The 23,891-nt window shown below is 36.0% G+C and overlaps 1 protein-coding gene across 2 annotated transcripts in view; it reads left to right on the top strand.

Annotated features, from left to right (window-relative positions):
• The window catches only part of LOC137654617 (uncharacterized), a 104,205-nt gene that overhangs the window by 30,434 nt on the left and 49,880 nt on the right, over window positions 1–23,891 (top strand). Inside the window, exon 2 of one of the 2 annotated variants that reach the window (XM_068388411.1) lies at window positions 6,002–6,132. The exons of the other annotated variant lie outside the window; for it this stretch is intronic. Within the exon in view, the coding sequence (XP_068244512.1) occupies window positions 6,002–6,132 (131 nt within the window). The remainder of the gene's footprint in view (window positions 1–6,001; window positions 6,133–23,891) is intronic. 2 annotated transcript variants of the gene reach the window in all.

Here is a 23,891-nt window from a genome sequence, read left to right as displayed (position 1 = left end):
CCTTGCCTCTATAATATTACCGTCTTTGTAATAATATGGATACCCCAGCAGCAATGATAATAACTGGATTAATCTGTCTAACTGTCCATGACGCTTGTTAAAACACCCCATTCTCGAAATTGTGATTGTATCATTAGTAATTCCGAAACTAGTTACAAATAATTTCAATTATCAATGTATTCAGATAGCGGCATATTTGAAATATTAGAAATCTCAAAATCAAATTTTCTTGAATGACTTCTTTAATGTGAAAGATAAATATTATGATAAGTATGCCATGTTTATAGCATTCAATTTGATAAAAATTTCAAGTCTAGAGAAAATCGGGTAGAAATTCGACTTAACTTGTCTGAGGCATAAATCACGTTGAACAATTTCTCTATTGATTGCCCAGATCTGCAGTGTAATTAATCCATTTTAATCAGAAATTCTCCGTAAAAATATACTGTATTTTATTGAAATACAGGCGACCGTAAATTTACACTACTTTGTTATTATCTTTTACGGGTTGTTGACCATAATATCACCCATTTACGTCAATATATCATTTTTTTAAAGATGGTAATGGCAATATTTATTCCAGGATTTTTTTTTTTTCATTTTTTTACGGCAAATTTTGAAGAGTGTGTTGTAGGTCAGCTCTTGCATTCATCCGAAAGTCTCCCAAATTAGAATTGGTACAGTTAGAATCAAAAGAGCGCCGACATTCAGGGGAAATCTTTCGTCAGATGTCTCTAGTGTTCCCATGACAAAACAGACAAGGAGTTGCTCTACTTACTACTGCTGCGAAATGGGCGGAGCCTCCTCCAACCTTAAGGAATCAAAGAGAGTAAACGGCTGTCTTTGTTAGCCATAGCATTGAAATGTTACAAATCGAGTTGCCATATATCATACTCAGTTATCATTTGACGTCTCAAATATTCACTACAAATACTGAATATACAAATACACTAACACACACACACACACACACACATATATATATATATATATATATATATATATATATATATGCATAGTATATATATATATATATATATATATATATATATATATATATATATATATATATATATATATACATATATGTATGTAATATATATATATATGTATATATATTTATATATATATATATACATATATATATATATAAATTTTATATATACAGTATGTTTGTGTGTTTGTGTATAATATATATATATATATATATATACATATATATATATGTATATGTATATATATATATATATATATATATATATATATATATATATATATCATGAACACACAAAATCATGTAGAAAATCTTGGAGTGTCGTAGCTAAACAATTCCTTCCGTTAACAGCTACATTAGCTTATTTTGACATTAGTCTTGTTCAAGTTACCGATGAAAGTCTTCTAAGATTTTCGGTGATCAATCTATTCTGAAGAAGTGCTTTAATTCTTTCATTCTACCTTGTTTTGATTATTGTTCTCCTGTCTGGTCTTCAGCTGCCGATTCTCATCTTAATTTGTTGGACAGAAACTTACGGTCTATTAAATTTCTTATTCCTGATCTAGATATTAATCTCTGGCACCGTCGTTCAATTAGTTCATTATGCATGTTGCATAAGATTTTTCATAAATCTGACCATCCTTTACATTCAGATCTCCCTGGACAATTCTATCCTGTTCGTAATACTAGGCAAGCAGTTAATTCTAATAGCCAGGCCTTCTCCATCCTGAGGCTCAATACTACGCAGTACTCTAGCAGTTTTATTCCAGCTGTTACCAAGTTGTGGAATGATCTTCCTAATCGGGTAGTTGAATCAGTAGAACTTCAAAAGTTCAAAGTTGGAGCAAATGCTTTTTTGTTGACCAGGCTGACATGAGTTTTTATTGTTTATATATGACATATTTGTTTTTGACGTTGTCAATAGTTTATATATGACATATCTGTTTTGACGTTGTTGCCTTTTTTAGAATGATTTATTGTTAATTTGTTCTCTTCATTTATTTATTTCCTTGTTTCCTTTCCTCACTGGGCTATTTTTCCCTATTGGGGCCCCTGGGCTTATAGCATCTTGCTTTTCCAACTAGGGTTGTAGCTTGGATAGTAATAATAATAATAATAATAATAAAGGACGTTCAGAGAGAGAGAGAGAGAGAGAGAGAGAGAGAGAGAGAGAGAGAGAGAGAGAGAGAGAGAGAGAGAGATTAAATGGTTTGATCTTACTCGAGTTAATGAAGTAATCTACCAGCAGATAAAATCCTTTTTAGACATTTATACAAATAAAAAATTTGTTTTTCATTATTATGCAATGTTTCCAATAGAAATGATTGTATTATGCTCCCAAAAACTTATCGTTATTTTCCAGAAGCTAGATTGACTGCTATGAACTACTTCCGGTTTACAGATATTCATAGATTGTAACATTTCGTAATACGTGAGGATACTTTATTGTATAATATTTCTCAAGTTATTCAGATTCAGGGTTATGTACCGTTTCAGTCTTTAGATCCAAAGCCACTTTCCCTTTATTCATCATTTTTTTACATTCCCATTCGTTGAGCTTTGTCGTCTCACCGTCTGCTATGTTGGCCTAAAATGGTTAGCATTGCCATTTAAACTAAAATTTTAAACATATACCATAAATCTTTGCTACATTGCTAATTCAATTTTTATCGCAAGTGCTTGATTCACTTGATGATTATCGTGACCAAATGGAAAAATTGGAGATAGTTATTACAGGGTATAAATAACGGGATTATTTTGTTAGATTCAAATGCTTATACAAATAGTGGGTGATTTTGGGGAAAAATAACTATAATTAGTGAGTCGTCTTTTGCTTTTGGGCGTTTGGATGATTTGGTTCCTTAAGGTTCCGTATGCCAACATTTGCCTGGCTGCATATAGTTTGATCATTATATTTTGTACTCCTCTATATACCTTAAATACTCTGTAGGAAAATCTAACCGGTTGCTTTAAAATCAACTAAGATATTTCGTTGACTTGAATAATGATAAAGGAATGGGATATATATTGTATAAGAAATCTAAGTGGCACCACTTATTCATGGAAGCATGCTTCACAATGCGATTTTTTTAGTGTGATGGAGATTGTAAAAACGAAGATAGAGGAAAATGAAATACAGATCTCCAAATGCCTTTTTCCGGAATCCAGCTAATAAATCTTGTGTCTTGGCTTCACACAAATATAAAATAGTTCCAGGTTGGAATGGTCAAGTGAAGGTGTTTCATGCTGCCGCTTGGGAGAGATTTCTTTTATGAAAGCACAGTGAGAAGCTAAGAACCAAAGTTGACGCTCTAAGACGAGCACTGAGGCAGAAGGGCATTCATTTTAAAGATAATGTTTAATAGATAAATGAATAAATAATGATAGAAAGGAACACAAATGTTAAATAATGAATCAGGGGATAGAGGAAGAAGCTCAGGAAATAAAATCTAAAGAATGAGAGAAAATATTTAGAAATCCATGAGTATCGCTTCTCAGCTGTATGATTTAGTGATTAAAAGGACAATCAAACATTTATTTCCGAGATATTTTGATATTTGGTTTTTCCCTTCCCTCGCTTACGGCACCAGCTGTAGAAATTGTGGTTTAACTACTACCCTGATAGGCTGTGTAGCTGGTATGGATAGCTATTGCTCGAACAATCCGAACTAGAGCTTCACGGATAGTAATGCATTTTTCGCTTGTTAAGCGCCTATCTACCTGGCGTAATTCACCCAGTCAAAAGACCCACATCTAGCACCAACTAGCTGTGCTAATTCGGGCACTTGATAACTGTAAATATGGACTTTATCATACAAAGCTAAGCCTATTTGAATCAAGAAATTGATAAGAAGTTAGTTTGATCTCAAAGTTGTTTAATTTCTCAAGATAAAGCTACTAGCAATTATTTAATAATTGATAACCAACAATCAGGGTATTAGAATGGGGAATCATTTCGTGCTTATGCCATCTAATCATGTCTTTTTTTTTAAGAAAATTAAAGGAGAATTCATTTTTGGAAAATTGGTATATCATAGTTTCATGACAAAATTTCAGAAAATTATGTTGTTCGGAGACTAAATAGTTTTTTTTCTATATGATTTGTCAATAAAACGAATTTTTGAAACCCTTTGCTAGAATGGGATAGCGTCCTCATTTACCTCTCTATAAATTATTTTCGATACGAAATACTAGATTCTGGTTGTATTCTAGGTGCTTTGCAGTCATCAGTATCTATTATATCCATCATCGATTATCTATTATGCAAAGTTAAGGCTTTAATTTCGTTACTTAACCTTCCATCAACAGCAGCTACTTTATTCCAATGCTGTTATCTTTTAAAAATCAACTAATGATGAATTACAATAGCCAAATTTGCTAGAACATTAACGGTATCAAATAACATTCAGGCAATGATACAATATCTTACAGGCTGTATCAAGAATCTACACTTAACCTGTCTCTACAACCCCTAAAACAGAAATGACTTTCCTATTTCCTCAGTGTCGGACTGGCCGGGGAAGGGGGTTGAAGAAGAAACTTCCTCCCCCCCTCTACCTTCCCAGGAAAGTGTCTACTTGGTCCCTCTTACGAAAAAGTAGCAATTGAAAAATAATGGTAAATATATATATATATATATATATATATATATATATATATATATATATATATATATATATATATATATATATATATATATATATATATATATATATATATATATATACATACATACATACATATATATATATATATATATATATATATATATATATATATGCGTGTGTGTGTCTGTGTGCGTCTGTGTGTGTCTGTGTGCGTCTGTGTGTGTGTCTGTGTGCATCTGTGTGTGTGTGCTTGTATGTTTTGTATTTGTAGTGAATAGTTGGGACGTCAAATGATTATACAGAATTGAAATATAGCAACTCGATTTCTCAATTTGCAACATTTGTATGCTTTTGCTAACAAAGGCAGCCCTTTAATGTCTGATTCGCTAAGGTTTGAGAATGCTCCGCCCATTTCGTAGAAGTTGTAAGAAGAGCAACTCCTTGTCTGTTTTGTCATGGGAACACTAGACATATCTGACGAAAGATTTCCTCTGAGTGTCGGCGTTCTTTTGATTCTAACTGTACATGTTACATAACACGCCTTTTTCTGAAGCGATTATACGGTATATACTGTAATTAGCAGATAGGATATAACATTTCCTTCGTTCAATGTAATGCGAGAGACATCCGCATGACGGTTTAAAGATCTTTAGCATGCTTATGACCATGTGGCCTTGAAAGTTGGTCATAGTAAAAAGTTTGGTCAAACTTCTAAGGAACCGTGATGCTCTCGTCAAATTTCGTTAAGCATCGATAATGATGTATTATCAAAACAATGACGACATCAAAAACAAACAATAACAATTATAATAACGATCATTATAATAAAAAAGTAGCAATAGGAAAAAGGAGAATAACGAATGAATTAGCGACTATTACACATAATTTTGGAAATGTTCACAATGCTACTAAAGGTAAAGAATCTAAATATCATATGCGATGAATTCAAGAGTGAACTGCCAGGATTTGTATAAATAACGAAATAAAATCATTTGAAATGTGGCATATGCTTAAGAGCAAATATTTTGTACCTACAGTTGAAGCTATGAAAGTAAAATTCCGTATGATATGTTGGCAGAGAACCAAATGAAAATTATATTGGTATCAAACTCTACTCAGTTTTCATAATTGTTAACGACGGGAACATCAAGATTCTATAATTATACTTTGTGACCTAAAATAGATCAGTGTTCCATTCCTATTGAAGTGCTAATGTATCCTTTATGATGGGATAAGATATAAATGTGTTTGTTTTTTAGAATTCAGAAATCGTCTTGCGTCAAGTAATCTTCATCAAGCATTTCAGTTCATTTAGATATTTCTTATTAACATACTGTATTGCCTTTGGGAATAATTTCTTAAAATATTCTGTAATTTCAACATTTGCCTATCCTTTTAGGAGAATGGTAGTGGAGGATCCCGGAAGTGCCCCCAGAACAGGCTTAGGGATGCCAATGACGGCCTTCTTCCTCATAGCTCAGATGGCTGGAGCAGGATTCTTGTCGCTTCCCAAAGCTCTCGCTAATACTGGTAAGACAACCTTTCCTAACCCTCTTCATTAATATTTTGTATCTATGTTGTCCTGACAAAATTAGTTTTAAAGTTCGCCAATGAAGATTAAGAGAAGGTGATGAATGCAAGAGTTCATGGGAGAAGTACAAGAGGAAGGTCAAGGTTTGGGTGGATGGATGGAGTGAAGAAATCTCTGGGTGATAGGAGGATAGATGTGAGAGAGGCAAGAGAGCGTGCTAGAAATAGGAATGAATGGCGAGCGATTGTGACGCAGTTCCGGTAGGCCCTGCTGCTTCCTTCGGTGCCTTAGATGACCGCGGAGGTAGCAGCAGTAGGGGATTCAGCATTATGAAGCTTCATCTGTGGTGGATAACGGGGGAGGGTGGGCTGTGGCACCCTAGCAGTACCAGCTGAACTCGGTCGAGTCCCTTGTCAGGCTGGGAGGAACGTAGAGAGTAGAGTTCCCTTTTTATTTTGTTTCATTTGTTGATGTCGGATACCCCCAAAAATTGGGGGAAGTGCCTTGGTATATGTAAAGAAGGGTTAATGAGTGTTAAGCTGATGGAAATGTCTTGCTTCTTCTATGGAATAATGGTTCTTTCTGAATGAAAGTTGAAAGGATTATACTTAAATAAGAAATTTCAAAGGATTACCACCAAGAAAAAAGAAAGATAATACAATCCATCGCCAGTGAACTTATTGAATAATGGATGAATTTATTCCACCAACTTTATAAGATAGGCATAAATAGATAACTCATATTTTTCTCTTGCTTTGAATAAAGGAACATCAAGGGCAAAAACAAAGTCCTATTTATGCACCGGTTCCCTAATCATTATCATCATTGGAAGCCAAGCTGCAATCCTATCGGGAAAAGCAGAATGCGGAAAACTAAGAATACAATAGGGAAAGCAGCGCTATATATCACAATAAAATGTAAAATAGATAATAAAATACATAATAAAGATAATCAGAATAGAATTAAATAAAAAAGATACCATGTAATATTCGAAAGGGAAGTAACTGATAAACCACAAAGGGAAACGTCAACCTGCTCAACAGAAAAGCATCTCCATCAAGTTTGAACTTAGTAGGTTCAACAGATTTATCTACAGTATGTGATTAGGAAGACCAATCTACAATTTGGTAACACCAGTGATAAAATGTCTAGAATAACATGTGGTACTGAACCTCACCCAGAAAACGACCAAGTTACTAGAATCACTAAATGACTAAAAACATTTCCTATGAGTTCCTGCATATTCCATTTCTAAGTATAACCGAATGTTACAACCCTTAGGAATTGTTACAACCATTGGGGTTGTTATAAAAGTTCTTATTATAATTGTTGTCAGTAATAAATGTAACTCAGTGCTAAATGTCAGCGGAAACAAACACTCAAGAAAACTTAACAATATTTAATACTTAACAATTACAAAATTTAGATCAACCTTGTCAGATATGACAAATAACATAACTTAATAGCAAGGAAGGACAAATACCAGTCCTTTGAATCACACTGGATTCCCTAAAGCTAAGAGGCTAAGTCCTAACAAAGACAGGAGAAATAACAGATATTAATAATAAACTTAGTTGGATCCAACAATTTTGCTGGCCAGACCAAATATTACCATAATACTAATTCCAAGAAAGAAGGAAAACTGAGGAAATAAAACAGGAAAACCATTATAAATCCTACCTATCAACACAAAACTAAGCACACAAAACCTTGTCTATAATAGACCTACTGGCTGACATTATATAGTCACGACGCAAGTATGACAATATATATATATATATATATATATATATATATATACATATATACATATATGCATATATATATACAAGATTAAATAATACAAAGGATATATAGTTCTCCTCACTTCAGTGGATGTATTAGAAGAGAGACAAAACTAGGGCCATGATCCACTTGCTATAACAGCTATCAGGGCAGGTCCTGAACGCCAGAGCATAACCATAAAGGCATGGCAATCCCAAACGAAAATCAGAGACACTCTGTCTTACCTGGCGTCAGCCTCCCTACAGGCCACCTCACGAGCTTGCAAGCTCCCAAAACCACAGCAGCTCATTTGAGACGAAAGTGCCAGAAGAAAGCGATGTCACCAATTCCCTGGGAATTCCTACTCGTCAGGGAAAGGCAGAACTGGCTCAAGTCGCAGGTGACAAGAGCACCTGCGAGTCTCTACTTGAAGTACACGAGCCGCAGGTCGAGGCAGGAGACACCCGAGTCGCAGGTGACAAGAGAACCTGCAGGCAACAGATCAGGCGAGGATCAAAAGCGTAATCCAAAGAATCGTCGTCCAAATAAACTGCCAAATAATCGTCATCCAAAGTCCAAATCAGTATGCTGTTCAAGGTATGATATCAGGGGAGTGCTCAAGCCCGAACTAAACTCTGTCCGAGCACCAACGTCCAGACATCAAGTCGCGTTCATAAACACTCGTATATATATATATATATATATATATATATATATATATATATATATATATATATATATATATATATATATATATAAAGAGAAGAAAAAAAAAACAATCGTTAAAACGATAGTTTGGTAATATAAACAACCAGGGAGGAGGCGCCTAACCACACTAAGAATTGTTAAATTAAGCACTTTACGCTAAACACTTACAATGACCAGACAACGGACACTTAAATTTCAAAGATAAAATAAACAAATGCTCATACAAAACAAAGGCTATTCTGCCACAAAATGATTCTTAAAAACTAGTAATTAAACCTAGATAAACAAGGCTGATCTAGACTTTCTAATACCTTCCTCCCCGAAAACAAAAAAAAATTATTCTAATAGCATTTTTTTTTTATACAAAACATGAAACCTGTAAAGAGAAAAGGATTAACGCATTACTCTCAAGACAAAGTAAAGTCTCAGGGTGAAACCTGAAATAAGAATTCTCATTAACAACACTACAACAAACGAATATCAATAACTGAATTGTCACACAAAGAAAACTTACCAGCCTAAACAACAGAGAAAACATAAATCAAAATAAACCAAAAGGTCAAATTAGCACAAAATAGTAACCACCAGACACTGACTGTCTCAAATTCAGCCAATAACATTGAGTTTACACATAACAGACACTACCACAGTAATGACCGCCCGCACTTTGGTCACTGGTGGTTTTTCTTTGGTTCAAAAGAAAACAGACAAATTATCAAATACCTCACTAAGAAAACCTAATAACTAACAAACCAAACTCCAAGCGAAACACACACACTCATACTCATCCTCACATCTCTAAGATTAACGCAAACCAATTGAAGAGACGAGAAGGGCGAGGGGAGGGGGAGCAAAGTCGTGATCAAATCTATATCCTTGAAAGGGCAACGGGAATTCGATTCTCTTGATCCCTTAACGTGCTTTGTCAAAAGCGAGAATTCTTGCAATTGCAGAGCCCAACGTAAAATTCTCTGGTTGGCTCCTTTCATGCGCTCGATGAAAACCAATGGGATGTGGTCTGTCCATATTTCTATGGGAAAAGAAAAATTTGTCACATAAAGCTTAAAATGCACAAGAGTACGTACCAAGCCGTGGGCCTCCTTTTCAATGGTGGCATATTTCCTCTCGGCGGCCAGTAGCTTTGGTTATAATATGATACAGGATGAACCTCTCCTACCTCGTTCCTTTGAAAAAGGACACACCCAATACCTATGTCACTGGCATCCACTGCAATAATAAAAGGTCTCTGGAAATTAGGAGAAGTCAATATTGGATTAGATACTAATACCATCTTGAGTTTAATAAATGCTTCCTCACACTGAGAAGACCACATAAACTTCTGCCCTTTCTCTAACAACTTGGTAAGTGGCTGAGCAATGTCCGAGAAATTTCGCACGAATCTGCGATAATAACAAGTCATGCCCAGCACTCGCTGAACTTCTCTGACATTGCACGGCCTCTTTAAATTTACAATAGCTTCGAGTTTGGCTTGTTTAGGTGCCACCTGACCCGAACCAACCTCGTGACCCAAATAACAAACCTTTGCCTTACCAAATTCACATTTTGCTAAATTAATAACCAAACCAGCAGACTTAAGGGCCTCAAATACCGTACGCAATCTAACCATATGCATACTCCAATCATCACTATATACAACCAAGTCATCAATATAAATTTCAGTTCCCTTTAAACCACAAATGACCTTATTCATAAGCCTCTGGAAAGTACACGCAGCATTTTTCATCCCAAAGGTCATTACTTTACACTCGTAAAGCCCGAAGGGAGTTACAAATGCAGAAATTTCTCTTGCTCGATTAGACAGGGGAACCTGCCAATATCATTTCAATAAATACAATTTCGTAATAAACTTAGCAGCCCCTATGTGATCAAGACAGTCATCTATCCGAGGGAAAGGGAAAAGAGTCATTCTTAGTGTGTGCGTTAACCTTACGGTAGTCTACACACATACGGAACTTTCCGTCGGAATTCTTAACAAGGACTATCGGGGAGCTCCATGGACTAACGGAAGGTTGGATGAGATAGTGTTCCAGCATATATTTAATCTCCTTATCAACTATATCCCTCTTAATGGGATTCAGCCGATAAGGACTCTGTTTTGCAAGAGAAGGATTACCCACATCTACATCATGCTCAAGAAAATTAGTTCGACCTGGAGAATTCTGAAATAAATCTGAAAAAGAAGAAATGAAATTAATTACATCCCTCCTTTGAGCAATCTCCAGATGCTCCAACCCTTCCTTCAAAACTTCTAAATTTTGAATATTATCAAAAAGAGCATCAGAAGACACCTGACAAATAAAATCCTCCAAATCCTTTGAAGGTAAATCCATAACCTCAACCCCAGGCTCAAACAATAGCGAGAGGATCATGTCTATTTGAAGTATAGAGTTCTAACCTATTTATATGGAATATCCTGCACTTCCGTTTGGTCCCAGGAGCCTCTATTTCATAATTCACCTCTGACAACTTCCTCAACACCTTCCATGGTCCCTTATATCTAGATTCAAGGATATTGTCAGAGTCAGTTTAAAACTAAAACTAATTCTCCGGGCTCAAACGACCGTGCTTTAGATTTCCTATCGAAATTTAATTTCATAGCAGCCTGAGAACTAGCCAGATTTTCTCTTGCAAATTTCCAGGCTCTAGATAATTTTTTTCTCAAGTCTTCCACAAAGTCTCCTACGTTTGCATCCCCTCCTCGACCAGTCTCAAGTATCTCATGAAAAATCTCCAAAGGCCTACGTACTTTATGTCCAAACACCAGTTCGAAAAGAGCTACACCAGTTGAAGAATTCGGGTGATTTCTTAGAGCAAAGAGAGCAAAGGGAAGCCCTTTATCCCATTCCTCCCCTTGTTCATAACAATACTTTCCACCACCCCCTGACTCTCCGGATGATATGGTACACTGGTCTTGTGCCGAATGGCCAGTTCAGCACACTTACCTTTAAATACCTTACTAGTAAAATTTGTACCGCAGTTGGTTTGAATAGTACGAGGGAGACCATACCTGGAAAAGAATTCAATTAGTTTGTCAAATACAACCTTAGAGGTTATCCTTCTCATTGGGAAGGCCTCAGGGAATCGAGATGCTCTATCCATAATTGTCAAGAGATGGGTAAATCCCGACTTAGTTTTAGGCAAAGGCCCAACCACATCAATAACTAATTCTACAAAAGGCTTACCTATCGCAGGAATTGGATTTAAGGGAGCTTTAAGAATAATTTGGTTGGGTTTCCCCATCACTTGACAAACCTCACATTCATTAATAAATCGTTTCACAGATGATTTTAAACCTGGCCACCAAAAACATTCTGCCAACTTTCGAAAAGTTTTACATACTCCTAAGTGGCCAGAAAAAGAATCATCATGTGCAAGACTCAAGACAGACCTATGGAATTGGGATGGGACAACAATTTGTTCAATATGAGAAGTCTTACTCAGATCATCAGTTAAAGGACGACTAATCCGGTATAGTAAACCATTAATCACACAGAACCTGGGTTTAGTCAAATCTGCAGTGTCACCTAAATCAAAATTAAATTCCTTTTTCTGAGCTTCAATAAATGAAGACCTGTCCCAATCAGGTCTCAAAACATTGCTAACTACACTACTACTACCTACTACTACTACTATCTAAAGACCCGGGCCTCTCTACGTCTACTTCTAAACTACTTAAGATTAAATCATCGTCATTATCGATTAAATTTGCAGATTTTACTGCTGGACGGGTTGTTACTGCAACTGGACAGGTGTGCACAGACAATATGGGGAACAACTCCTGTCCTTGGGTATTTAACATATCGTTACCCAAAATGCTGTCAATTCCTAGAATAGGGAGACTCAACAACTGCCAATTCTGTCACTTTATCATAACCAGGGAAAAACAATCTGACCTCCACTAACGGAGCTGAAACAACGGTGTTCGGGAACCCTCCCAGAACAACAAAATTTCCTGTTTACTCAACTAAATCTTTCAAAGATTCTTTCAAAACCAGAGACCGAGCTGACCCTGTGTCCCTCAAAAATTTCACACCAATAGTTTTAGAAGTAGATATTAATTTACCAGGCCAAATATATTTATCATAAAGTAATGACTTCTTTCTGCTAGAAGACTGACTACTGCTACTACTACTATTACTAGTGCTAGCTACTGGACAGTTTTCAACTATGGGATTACTGATAACAGGTTTACAAGTAGATATTAGTGACAGGATTATTATTATTCCTTTGGAGGTACCTTCTTCTGGCATAACACTGTGCCTGGTAATGTCCCTGCTTATTACACCAAAAACAAGTCCCCCTACCTCTATTATTCATATTACCTGGGCCAGAACCAAACCTATTATCTTCAGAAAAGACACGAGTGTCCTGTCCACTCCGAGACTTTTCCCTGGTTACTATTGGGCTTATGATTTTTATCTGGTGGGTTACTCTGCCCACGAGTATTCACAAAAGAGCCTGACCTCTGAAAATTAACTGGCCTAGCAGATTGAAAATTCACATCCTATTTCCAAAACTACCAGACCCAGTTCGATGGGTCAATACAAACTCGTCAGCAATTTGGGCAGCCTTACTTAGATTAACATATTTACCTCTTCTAGATAAATTTTCAATTCCTTACTGCATGACTTCTTGAATTCTTCTAGAAGCATGAGTTCTCTCAAAGAGGAGAAAGAGACCACCTGGCGGCTTTTTAACCAATGATCAAATTGTTCCTCCTTAAGCCTAGCAAATTCCACATAAGTAAGGGAGGCCTGCTTTGTAAAATTTCTGAACTTAAGGCGATAGACCTCAGGAACCAAATCATATGCCTTGAGAACTAGAGCCTTAACCTTATGATAATCACGGGTAATACCTTCTTCCAAGGTATTATACACTAATTGCCTTGTGTTACGACCTGTGTAGGCCGTAGTTCTGGTTCTTTAAACTTTGATTTTTTAAAGGAATCGTAGGCAGTACATTATTTATGTAACACGGTGAACTGAGGGAAGACAGAACAAAAACACTGGAAAAATCTAACAATATTTATTACAGTACACTTAAATAAATTCAACCTTGCACCAGGAGTAACAAAAAGCTCCTAAGACAAACAACAATGAGTAAACAAAAATGTCCTGGAGGACTAATATACAGAGTCCTCTAAATACACAAGGTTGACCTATATCTAACAATCTTAACCCTAACATAGAAAAACTAAACAGATCAAAAGTATGGCTCATATATTAAGCCGGGCCCACAAATACCAACAAACCACTACCCTATTACTAAACAGATAGGAATAAGGAAGACAGGAGAAATGAAAAGGCAGAAAACCTTAAAATTACCTACCTACACACAAACGTTTAAAGCTAAACCAAATACCAAATAATAAAACATAACACAAGGCAACATACAACTACACGTGCCACATACTAAATGCATAAATACTTAGATACCTTCACAAAAGAATTATGCTGAGTCATAATTTATAGATACATGTAAATAACCCAACACTGTATTAACTATCTGTGAAATAACTCAACAGTACTTATCCATACATGGATTAGACGACAGAGAGGGGACGAACGTTCATCAGCATCAGAGGGAGTATCATTAACACCAGGAAAACGGACTGGGCATATCCATAACGATAATGAAAAGATCGTAACTTTACCTGGGTAATGACTCCCTACGTTCCTCCTCACGGACCATTGGTCCACAGACGAGCAGCGTAACAGATGTGATGACGCTCTTGGATCACGGCAATAGTACCTCCAACAGTGCCGGGACGGAACGACGGCACCGTCTTCCCGCAGAATCCACAGGCGGGGAAAATAACGCCAAGCGGCAAGTGACACATACACTTGCAGGACGTAACAAGCGAGGTGGCTGTCGCAGGTGACGAAACCCCTGCATACGTGGTCCGTGATCCAAAGAAGTGTACAATATACCGCGGGTGGCTCAAAGACACCAGCGAAATAATCCTCCAAAGGCACAATTCCTTATGAGGGAATAAAAGAGGCGTCTACCAATGGCTGCTGAATTAGGATACACGTCTGTGATCAAGGTACGGTCCGAACTGTACATTCCAGGCAGCAGTAGTCTCGTCCACGGCTCTCACTAAACACCAAACACTCGGAAAAAAAATAAACAAAAGAGTTAATGGCAATTCACTAATTAACGACGGAGGAGGAGAGAAGGTTATCACCGAACTCTTATGAAAAGGGCAGTTAACATTTACTCCTGCCGAAGACCGGATTTATTTATAAACAATTAAATAACCTACTTTAACATAACACCTTGCCTACCAACCTACATTGAATTAGTACAGTCCACATTTCTGGGGGCCAAGACAACCGGGTGGCAACACGTTCAAATGCCTTGAAAAATTCTGGGACATTCAACTCGTCAAATACTGGCACCAATTTCAAGGCCTCACCAACATTAAATTTATCCTGTGAGTTGCCCCGAGGTGTACTAAAATTATTAGAGATGCCCTGCAGCCTAGCAATTTCTAAATTGATATTGGCCATCTCCAATTCATGCCGCCTCCCCCTCTCATTCTCCTCAAATTCTATGTTTCATCAATTCTATCCGTTTACATATTAAATTAAATTCACCGTCCTCCTTGGACTCCACCAAAGGATGAACAGGAACCAGAGGATCTTCTGGCGCAGGGTTTTCTACAGATTTGAACGGATTAGTGGAAACATTTAGTTTCATTGGCAAATTAGCCTGACCCTCATAAATAGTTCCTGTCTGGGGAGGATCCTCAAACAAAGTTAGACCTCCATTAACACTTATTCTGTCATCATTAATCAAACTACCATCATGTTCAGAGTCACTACTACCTGGAATCTCATACTCACTAACCAAATGTTCAGCCTCAGCCAGACCTTGAGCAACTTTACTTTTAACAGCTACCAACAACTGATTTTTCGTATCCGCTGCCCTCAACGGAATACCTAACCACCGGGCACAACTTACTAAAAAAGTCTTATTCAGTACTGGCAGGTGTTTTATACAATCAGCTGACCCTGAAAACTCTGCGGGGTCAAACAAAAAATCCTCCATTGTACCAAAACCAGCAGGGGAGAAAGGTAATACTCTACAACTAAAGAAAATATTGTCAAATTAACAAAGTGCTGTTCCACGGACCAAAACACTGAGTACACCTGAGAACAATCTTGTTACGGTCGCTAAATTGTTACAACTCTTAGGATTTGTTACAACCATTTGGGTTGTTATAAAAGTTCTTATTGTAATTGTTGTCAGTAATAAATGTAACTCAGTGCTAAAGGTCAGCGGAAACAAACACTCAAGAAAACTTAACAATATTCAATACTTAACAATTTAGATCAACCTTGTCAGATATGACAAGTAACATAACTTAATAGCAAGGAAGGACAAATACCAGTCCTTTGAATCACACTGGATTCCCTAAAGCTAAGAGGCTAAGTCCTAACAAAGACAGGAGAAATAACAGATATTAATAATAAACTTAGTTGGATCCAACAATTTTGCTGGCCAGACCAAATATTACCATAATACTAATTCCAAGAAAGAAGGAAAACTGAGGAAATAAAACAGGAAAACCATTATAAATCCTACCTATCAACACAAAACTAAGCACACAAAACCTTGTCTATAATAGACCTACTGGCTGACATTATATAGTCACGACGCAAGTATGACAATATATATATATATATATATATATATATATATATATATATATATATATATATATATATATATATATATATATATATATATATATGCATATGTATATACAAGATTAAATAATATAAAGGATATATAGTTCTCCTCACTTCAGTGGATGTATTAGAGGAGAGACAAAACTAGGGCCATGATCCACTTGCTATAACAGCTATCAGGGCAGGTCCTGAAAGCCAGAGCATAACCATAAAGGCATGGCAATCCCAAACGAAAATCAGAGACACTCTGTCTTACTTGGCGTCAGCCTCCCTACAGGCCACCTCACGAGCTTGCAAGCTCCCAAAACCACAGCAGCTCATTTGAGACGAAAGTGCCAGAAGAAAGCGATGTCACCAATTCCCTGGGAATTCCTACTCGTCAGGGAAAGGCAGAACTGGCTCAAGTCGCAGGTGACAAGAGCACCTGCGAGTCTCTACTTGAAGTACACGAGCCGCAGGTCGAGGCAGGAGACACCCGAGTCGCAGGTGACAAGAGAACCTGCAGGCAACAGATCAGGCGAGGATCAAAAGCGTAATCCAAAGAATCGTCGTCCAAATAAACTGCCAAATAATCGTCATCCAAAGTCCAAATCAGTATGCTGTTCAAGGTATGATATCAGGGGAGTGCTCAAGCCCGAACTAAACTCTGTCCGAGCACCAACGTCCAGACATCAAGTCGCGTTCATAAACACTCGTGTATATATATATATATATATATATATATATATATATATATATATGTATGTATGTATATATATATATATATATATATATATATATATATATATATATATATATATATATATATATATATATATATATATATATATATATAAACAATCGTTAAAACGATAGTTTGGTAATATAAACACCCGGGGAGGAGGCGCCTAACCACACTGAGAATTGTTAAATTAAGCACTTTATAATTAAACACTTACAATGACCAGACAACGGACACTTAAATTTCAAAGATAAAATAAACAAATGCTCATACAAAACAAAGACTATTCTGCCTCAAAATGATTCTTAAAAACTAGTAATTAAACCTAGAAAAAACAAGGCTGATCTAGACTTTCTAATACCGAAGAATTTACAGACCAGATATGTAGTTCTAAAGGGAATTTCAACGAAGAATTACCTCTAGAATTTAAATGAGCTATATGTGAATAAAGAAATATTATCAATAGAAATATCTGGGTAGATTGGCTCCACACACCACATACACACCCAGATTGCCCAGAATGGATCTAACTCCTACTTTTGTTTTGTGAGGGTTTAACTTAATCCCCATGATTTGCGCCATGCACTAGATTTATCAAGAAAATATAGATCTATACCAAGGTGATTGGACTGATTCAAAGAAATTGAAATCATTTGGATAAGAAACAGTCTTTTTACAAAGCTAACCGCATCATGCATGCCCATGCAATATAAAAAGTTGATTATCAAATTAAAGGGATAGAGATATACCCAATCAATGAGTCAAATTTGACCCCTACAGAGCTGGCCATAATAAATTCAGGAGATAAAATATCTATATTAACTTTTTTCTTTTAAACCTGTGTTTCTTAAAGACAGAAAAATACGCAGAATCAGATAAAATGTCAGGTAAGGTTTACTGACCAAAACATAAATCTCTGTATGTTTTGAAAATATTACATTCACAAAATATATGTTGGATGGTGAGGATATCGTCACGCTCACTCTTCTTGCTGACTGTTTTATGAGGAGCGCACATAAAAAAATTCATGGGTCAATCCTGTATGAACCAATACGCAACCTTGTTAAAACTACTTCTGTTCTATTGTCCTTCTGTCTTGAGGATCCCCACGGTGAGACAATTTGTTTTATTTTTTTTTGCAATTTATTATTTTCTGCTTCATTATTCCATATCGTTGATGATTCATTGTAGTTATGCAGTCCTTAACTAGGAATCTAATGCAGAGTTGTGGTAAATCTATGGTTGATTTAGCAGCGGAATCTGCTTTTTCATTACCGAAATTACTCACACAAGGGCCGGCATCCAGCATGTTTCAATAATTATCCCTTCCGAATAGAATTTGTTAATGAACTCTTTAATTTGTAATACTAGCTGGTCCTTATGTGTATAACCTTTGAGGGCTTCTATGGATTTTATAGAATCTGAATAACAAACTTGATATTCTCCTTATCTTCAATTGTTTGAACAATATCTATTGCCAGTTGGACAAAATCTCGGTGTAAGGACAAGGGTGACTCCCCGTTTTCACCTAAGACTGACATATTCGGGAGAAGATCTAAAGGGTCCACTACAAAGTCTTAGACCTCGAGTGTGTTAGATCTAAAGACTTCAAGGTAGCTTCAGATCCTGAGCCATATATTGGGTTACCATAATCTATTCTCGATAAGATTAATGCCTTATAAATCGTCAGTAAATTTGATCTTTTGCATCCAATATTGTATGAGTCGACTTCATCATTAGGTTGAGAGTATTGTTACATTTAGATTTGAAGAAAGATATATCTGCTTTCCAATTGAGGTGGTTATCAAATATTAGTCCAAAAATTTTTTACCTTTTCTTGAAATTAGATTTGATCATCGCCCAATGAGAGATTTGCATCTTGTTTTTGTTTCCATTTACTATTCATGTAAAACATACTTGCTTGGTATTTTTGCAGAAAGTCTAAAATCAACAAATGCAGTCCAACTTAAACATTTCGAATGTAATTATGTAGAATTCTTTTTAGGTGATGAACACTGTTTGATGAGAAGTATATTGCAAAGTCATCCACGTCAAGTCTACTTTACACTCCCTGTGGCATTTGAGCAACTATTCATGTCATTAAAGGCCAATACAAAGAGAGTCCTACTTAAAACACTACACAGTATAGGTTGTACGATTCGAAATAAACATTCTTTTCACGAGTTTGGAATATTTTTCCACCAATGGAATTTCGAATAAATATAGGGAGGTGTCTTCAAAATCCATTATCATGTAGGATTTTAGTATTGAATGCTCCAAGTATCGTATTCCTTCTGAATGTAAAAAAATATAGCTACTGTGATGTGCTTTCGTTCAAATCCTTTACTGATATAATTTTCCGAGTGTAGAGGGTGTTATGGTCAGTTATAGAAAATCGTAGATTACGTAAAATCTATGGTGAATTTGTATTGTATTATTGTATTACAGAGTGTGATTCCGAACAGAAGATATACGATTTCCTATAGTAAATAACGTGATTTAACCGAATTTGACCTTCATTTCAACCAGAATAAAACAGATCAACCAATCCGTCTAACTTTAAGTTGACGAATTGGTTGATGTTATTACGGATGAAATGAAGGTGAAAACCGGTTAAATCACGGTATTTCCTACAGGAAAACATATATTTTCTGTTAAAATGGTTAAATATTATCACTGTTGACATATATGTTGTGTTAAAATATTTAAATATAAGCACTTGTTCAACGTTGTCACTTCTCTTACGAATGTACTGAGAACGATAACATTACAAACGTTACCAATGTTTCACAGTGCTACCAACGATGACGAATGGTACACAGAGTTACCAACGACACGATGACATTACTAGCGGTAGAAATGATAGATATTTCCATACGTATTTTAAATAATTTTTCCATATAACTATTACACAATATATAAAAAGTACAAAAAGGGCACAGAACCTAACAAACCCACCTTACCTGGCCTAGAAGTACCCCGGTCACAAAACACATATAATGACTATTGAGGAATGACTTACTTTTATGAAGAAAACGACAAAACTTGTGGGTCACGGGAGGGTGAGACTGATGGATTAACTCCTATGACTGGGATGTGGATGGATGGGGGGCATCGGGGTCTTGTGGGTCGAGGGGGTCCATTGTCTGTTGTTGTAAAGGAGGGTAGAGGCGACTGGCAGTAATGAAGAAGTGGTGCAGTAACGTATGTTCTGGATAGTAGTGGGTAAAAAAGAACCTGGAAAAATATTGCTTGAAATATTCAGTCTTCATTCCAGGTCTCTGAACCCACTCCTTCACTTCTCTCCAGAGCCGTTCTATATTTTGAGTATGGATGGTTGGGTCTAGGGCGTCAACGGAATGTTCCAAATGATTAATAGACTTATGTTCTAACCAATTTCCGAAAGAGAGTTGTATGCAACCCACTTATCACTGATAATAACACTACCAGGTTTGATATATTTCTGAATGAGGGGAATTAGAGTAGCAGAATCTCGTTTAGTAGAAAGGGGGGAACTAAAGGGATAATGAAAAATTTCTTGGATTCACGTTCATTACCCCCAAAGACCCATATGGCACTTAACGGTCTACCACGGTTGTATTTAGCTTTACAAAAATGAGATTCGTCTATTTCAACTGTTACTCCATCACCACCAATCGCCTCATGATTATCGAAGAAGTATTCGGTAACATCGGATCAGAAACTTCTCCAATCGACTCTAGTTTTCGAGGATATGTCGATACCATGCATGAGGGTCTCATGGTCCGAATGTTTATGCAAAAAGTGGTTTGCAAATAATATTATCTTCCATGGGGGTAGACGACTTTTCCCCAAAAATGTACCTTTATAGGCAGTAACGGTATAACCACAACGACGTTTCTTCTTAGTTTTAGGTATGATGGATTTAGAATTACAATAAAACACGTGAATGTCTTTCCTATAAGATAAAAGAGAACGGCACTTGGGGCACTGTTAACGTTGAGGAATTACGTTGTGTGATTTAAGGAAATAATCAACATTGGCTGAAGAATCATAAAAATCACCATGGAATTTAGCCACTGCTTTTAGGTATGGAATACTGCAGCCGTTACAAGTTTCTATAACTTCCTCCATCGAAAAATACGAAAAAATAAATCTCACTTGAAATGACGCACACCTTACTAGGTCAAAGGTTACAACGCAAAAGGGATTGGAGGAAGGGGCATGAACAGACCACTCAAAGAGATAAAGGAAGGGGGGGAGGGGGGTAGGGAAATATCTGTAGACAACCCCCTTGTGTAAACTTTGAATAGGCTTAGGTTGGTGATTGGTTAAGGGAAAAACCAAGGAGACTAGCGGGTAAACATGAATGAACTAAATAGGGAAACTAGTCCAGAGCAAGTAGCCTATTTATGTGAAACAGAGGAGTGAAAAGGAAATAACAAAAGAAAAGAAATAAAAACAATATAGGAAGATAAAATGGAATGAATGATAAATAATATTGAATGGGAATATAAAATGAGATGATTTTACCGTGAATGAACTGGATAGGGAAACTAGTCCAGAGCAAGTATTTATGTGAAACCGGGGAGAGAAAAGGAAATAACCAAAGAAATAAACCCAATATAGGAAGATAAAATGGAATGTATGATAAATAATATTGAATGGGAATATAAAATGAGATGATAATACGGTAACAAAAAGAGTAATGAGGGGGGGGGGAGCTTCTGCGCAGGGGAGTGATATTTGCGAAGGCCGAAAACTGGTATGCACGAACGTACGTACAAATGGGTGCTAATGGTAGCATGGAATGCTAACATTTGATCTACATCAGACGTTGGCAGCACTGGTTACTGTATTTTTTCATGAAATAATCTATGCAACGGCTCCTCCAAAGTTTATCCAGTTATACTGTTTTGTATTTTCCTCCGGTTATAATACGTTCAAGAAGGTAATGTATAGAGAAGAAAAGGCTTGTTTTACGTTTATATATCGTTTCCCCAGTATGTTTTCCCCAACCAAAACCCCGAGTTCCTACTGGGGGTCCCCCATTATCGTAGGATATAGATGTATATATATTTCTGAAACTATTCATTTGCGACGGGAACGAGTGTCATTTTCGAAGAGAACGTAATTTTTTCTATAAGAAAAAGTGGTTGTTTTCCTAGGTTACATTGCCCTGTAATACACTACATTGAAACCAAATCGACTTCAATGTCTTGTTCTCTTAATAATTGATTTGGCACGAAAAATAGAAAAACAGTAACAGTGGAAGAAAACAATAGCCAGCAAAGATAAAGATATCTATATTCAAGAAATAATAATATTTACAATATTCTACAAGATGCCTAAGATACTCTCAGTTCACCAATTAATGACAATTCACACAAATACAGCTTGATACAGGCCTAAGGTTTAAAAACTTCTATGATTTTTGAGACTCGGAAGACGACAAGAAATGATAATCAAGAACACAGCTACTGATGATATTCCATCTTCCAAGGATTTCTCCTCTCCCTCTAAATTTTCGGCAGCGATATAAAAAAAGGCTACAGCTATCACAAATTAAGTTTTCCCGAAAACACACTTAACCCAACGATGGTTGAAAATAGTCCATACTCAAATGCAACAGTACGGTTTCTTTTACATGTGTCACATATATTCTCGAAAGTTTATGATAGACTATAGAATGTCTGGCAAGTCAGGGTCTTAGGAGAGTTTTTTTTTCGGGTGGCACCGACGGCGGGGGCTCTGGGGGTCCTCCCCTTGAAATTCTTTTACAAGGAAACACCTTTGATGCGATTTCGTGGCATCTAGCAGCAGATTGCAGCAAGAAAAAAAAAATACAATTTGGACGGTTTTTAGGGGACAATTACAATTTATACACAATGACTATCATGAAATACCAGTAGACCTACATATTGCATTTAGCAAAAAACATACTAACAATGTTAATTCTTAGCTATTAATTCATTCCAAAATTGATCAAGTTAGGTCCACCATTTTCCAAAGTGTATTATGATTTTACTTCGGATTTATTATATTATTTGTTTTTCAGTTCCAATTCTATTTTTAAACTATTTTAAAGCCTTTTATATGCTCAATTTCGTATAATTTATTATATTTCAGAAGACAATTATCTTATGTTTTAATTGATAATCACGTTATTTGTTTTTGGTTTTAAACTAATGTGACAAAGTATGAAGATGAAAACCTAACTAACAGAGAAGTACTCCAGAGACTTGATATTACTGCATTGGTCATAGGAAAATCAATGTTCTAGAAATGCCTTTCTATTTGTAAAACTATATATAGATATATATATATATATATATATATATATATATATATATATATATATATATATATATATATATATGTATATATATATATATATATATATATATATATATATATATATATATATATATATATATATATATATATATATATATATATACAGTATTAGACGATTTTTACACCACAAGAGGATTTATTGTCTTAGTTAATTTTCGCAAAAAAAAAGGAGCATGAATCTTCTTCAGAGCGAGTGAAATAGAATTTTAAATCTTGAGATTACATAACAAAAGAAATACAAGTTTCTCGCTGACTTTCAAATAATTTCATCAGTTCAATACAAATAGTTACAAAGGAGGAGAGCAGACACTTGGGAAGACAGTTATATGATTAAGATTATTACAACTAAAAAGGAATAGTTATTGGATGTCTCATGACGTATCAATACCCGCCATCGTTGAGGTAGGCTTACCATGGGATGTGGGCCTATTGAGTGTTGCCCACTCAGTCCTCGGACTTGAACGTAACTGGCCTTCGACTGAATTACTCTGGGTATTCTTATTTCCCCTAC

The sequence above is a fragment of the Palaemon carinicauda genome, chromosome 15, assembly GCF_036898095.1.
Source record: "Palaemon carinicauda isolate YSFRI2023 chromosome 15, ASM3689809v2, whole genome shotgun sequence".
Classification (NCBI taxonomy): domain Eukaryota; kingdom Metazoa; phylum Arthropoda; class Malacostraca; order Decapoda; family Palaemonidae; genus Palaemon; species Palaemon carinicauda.
The sequence above is the reverse complement of the archived record's forward strand: the minus strand, read 5'-3'. Positions and strand labels throughout refer to the sequence as shown.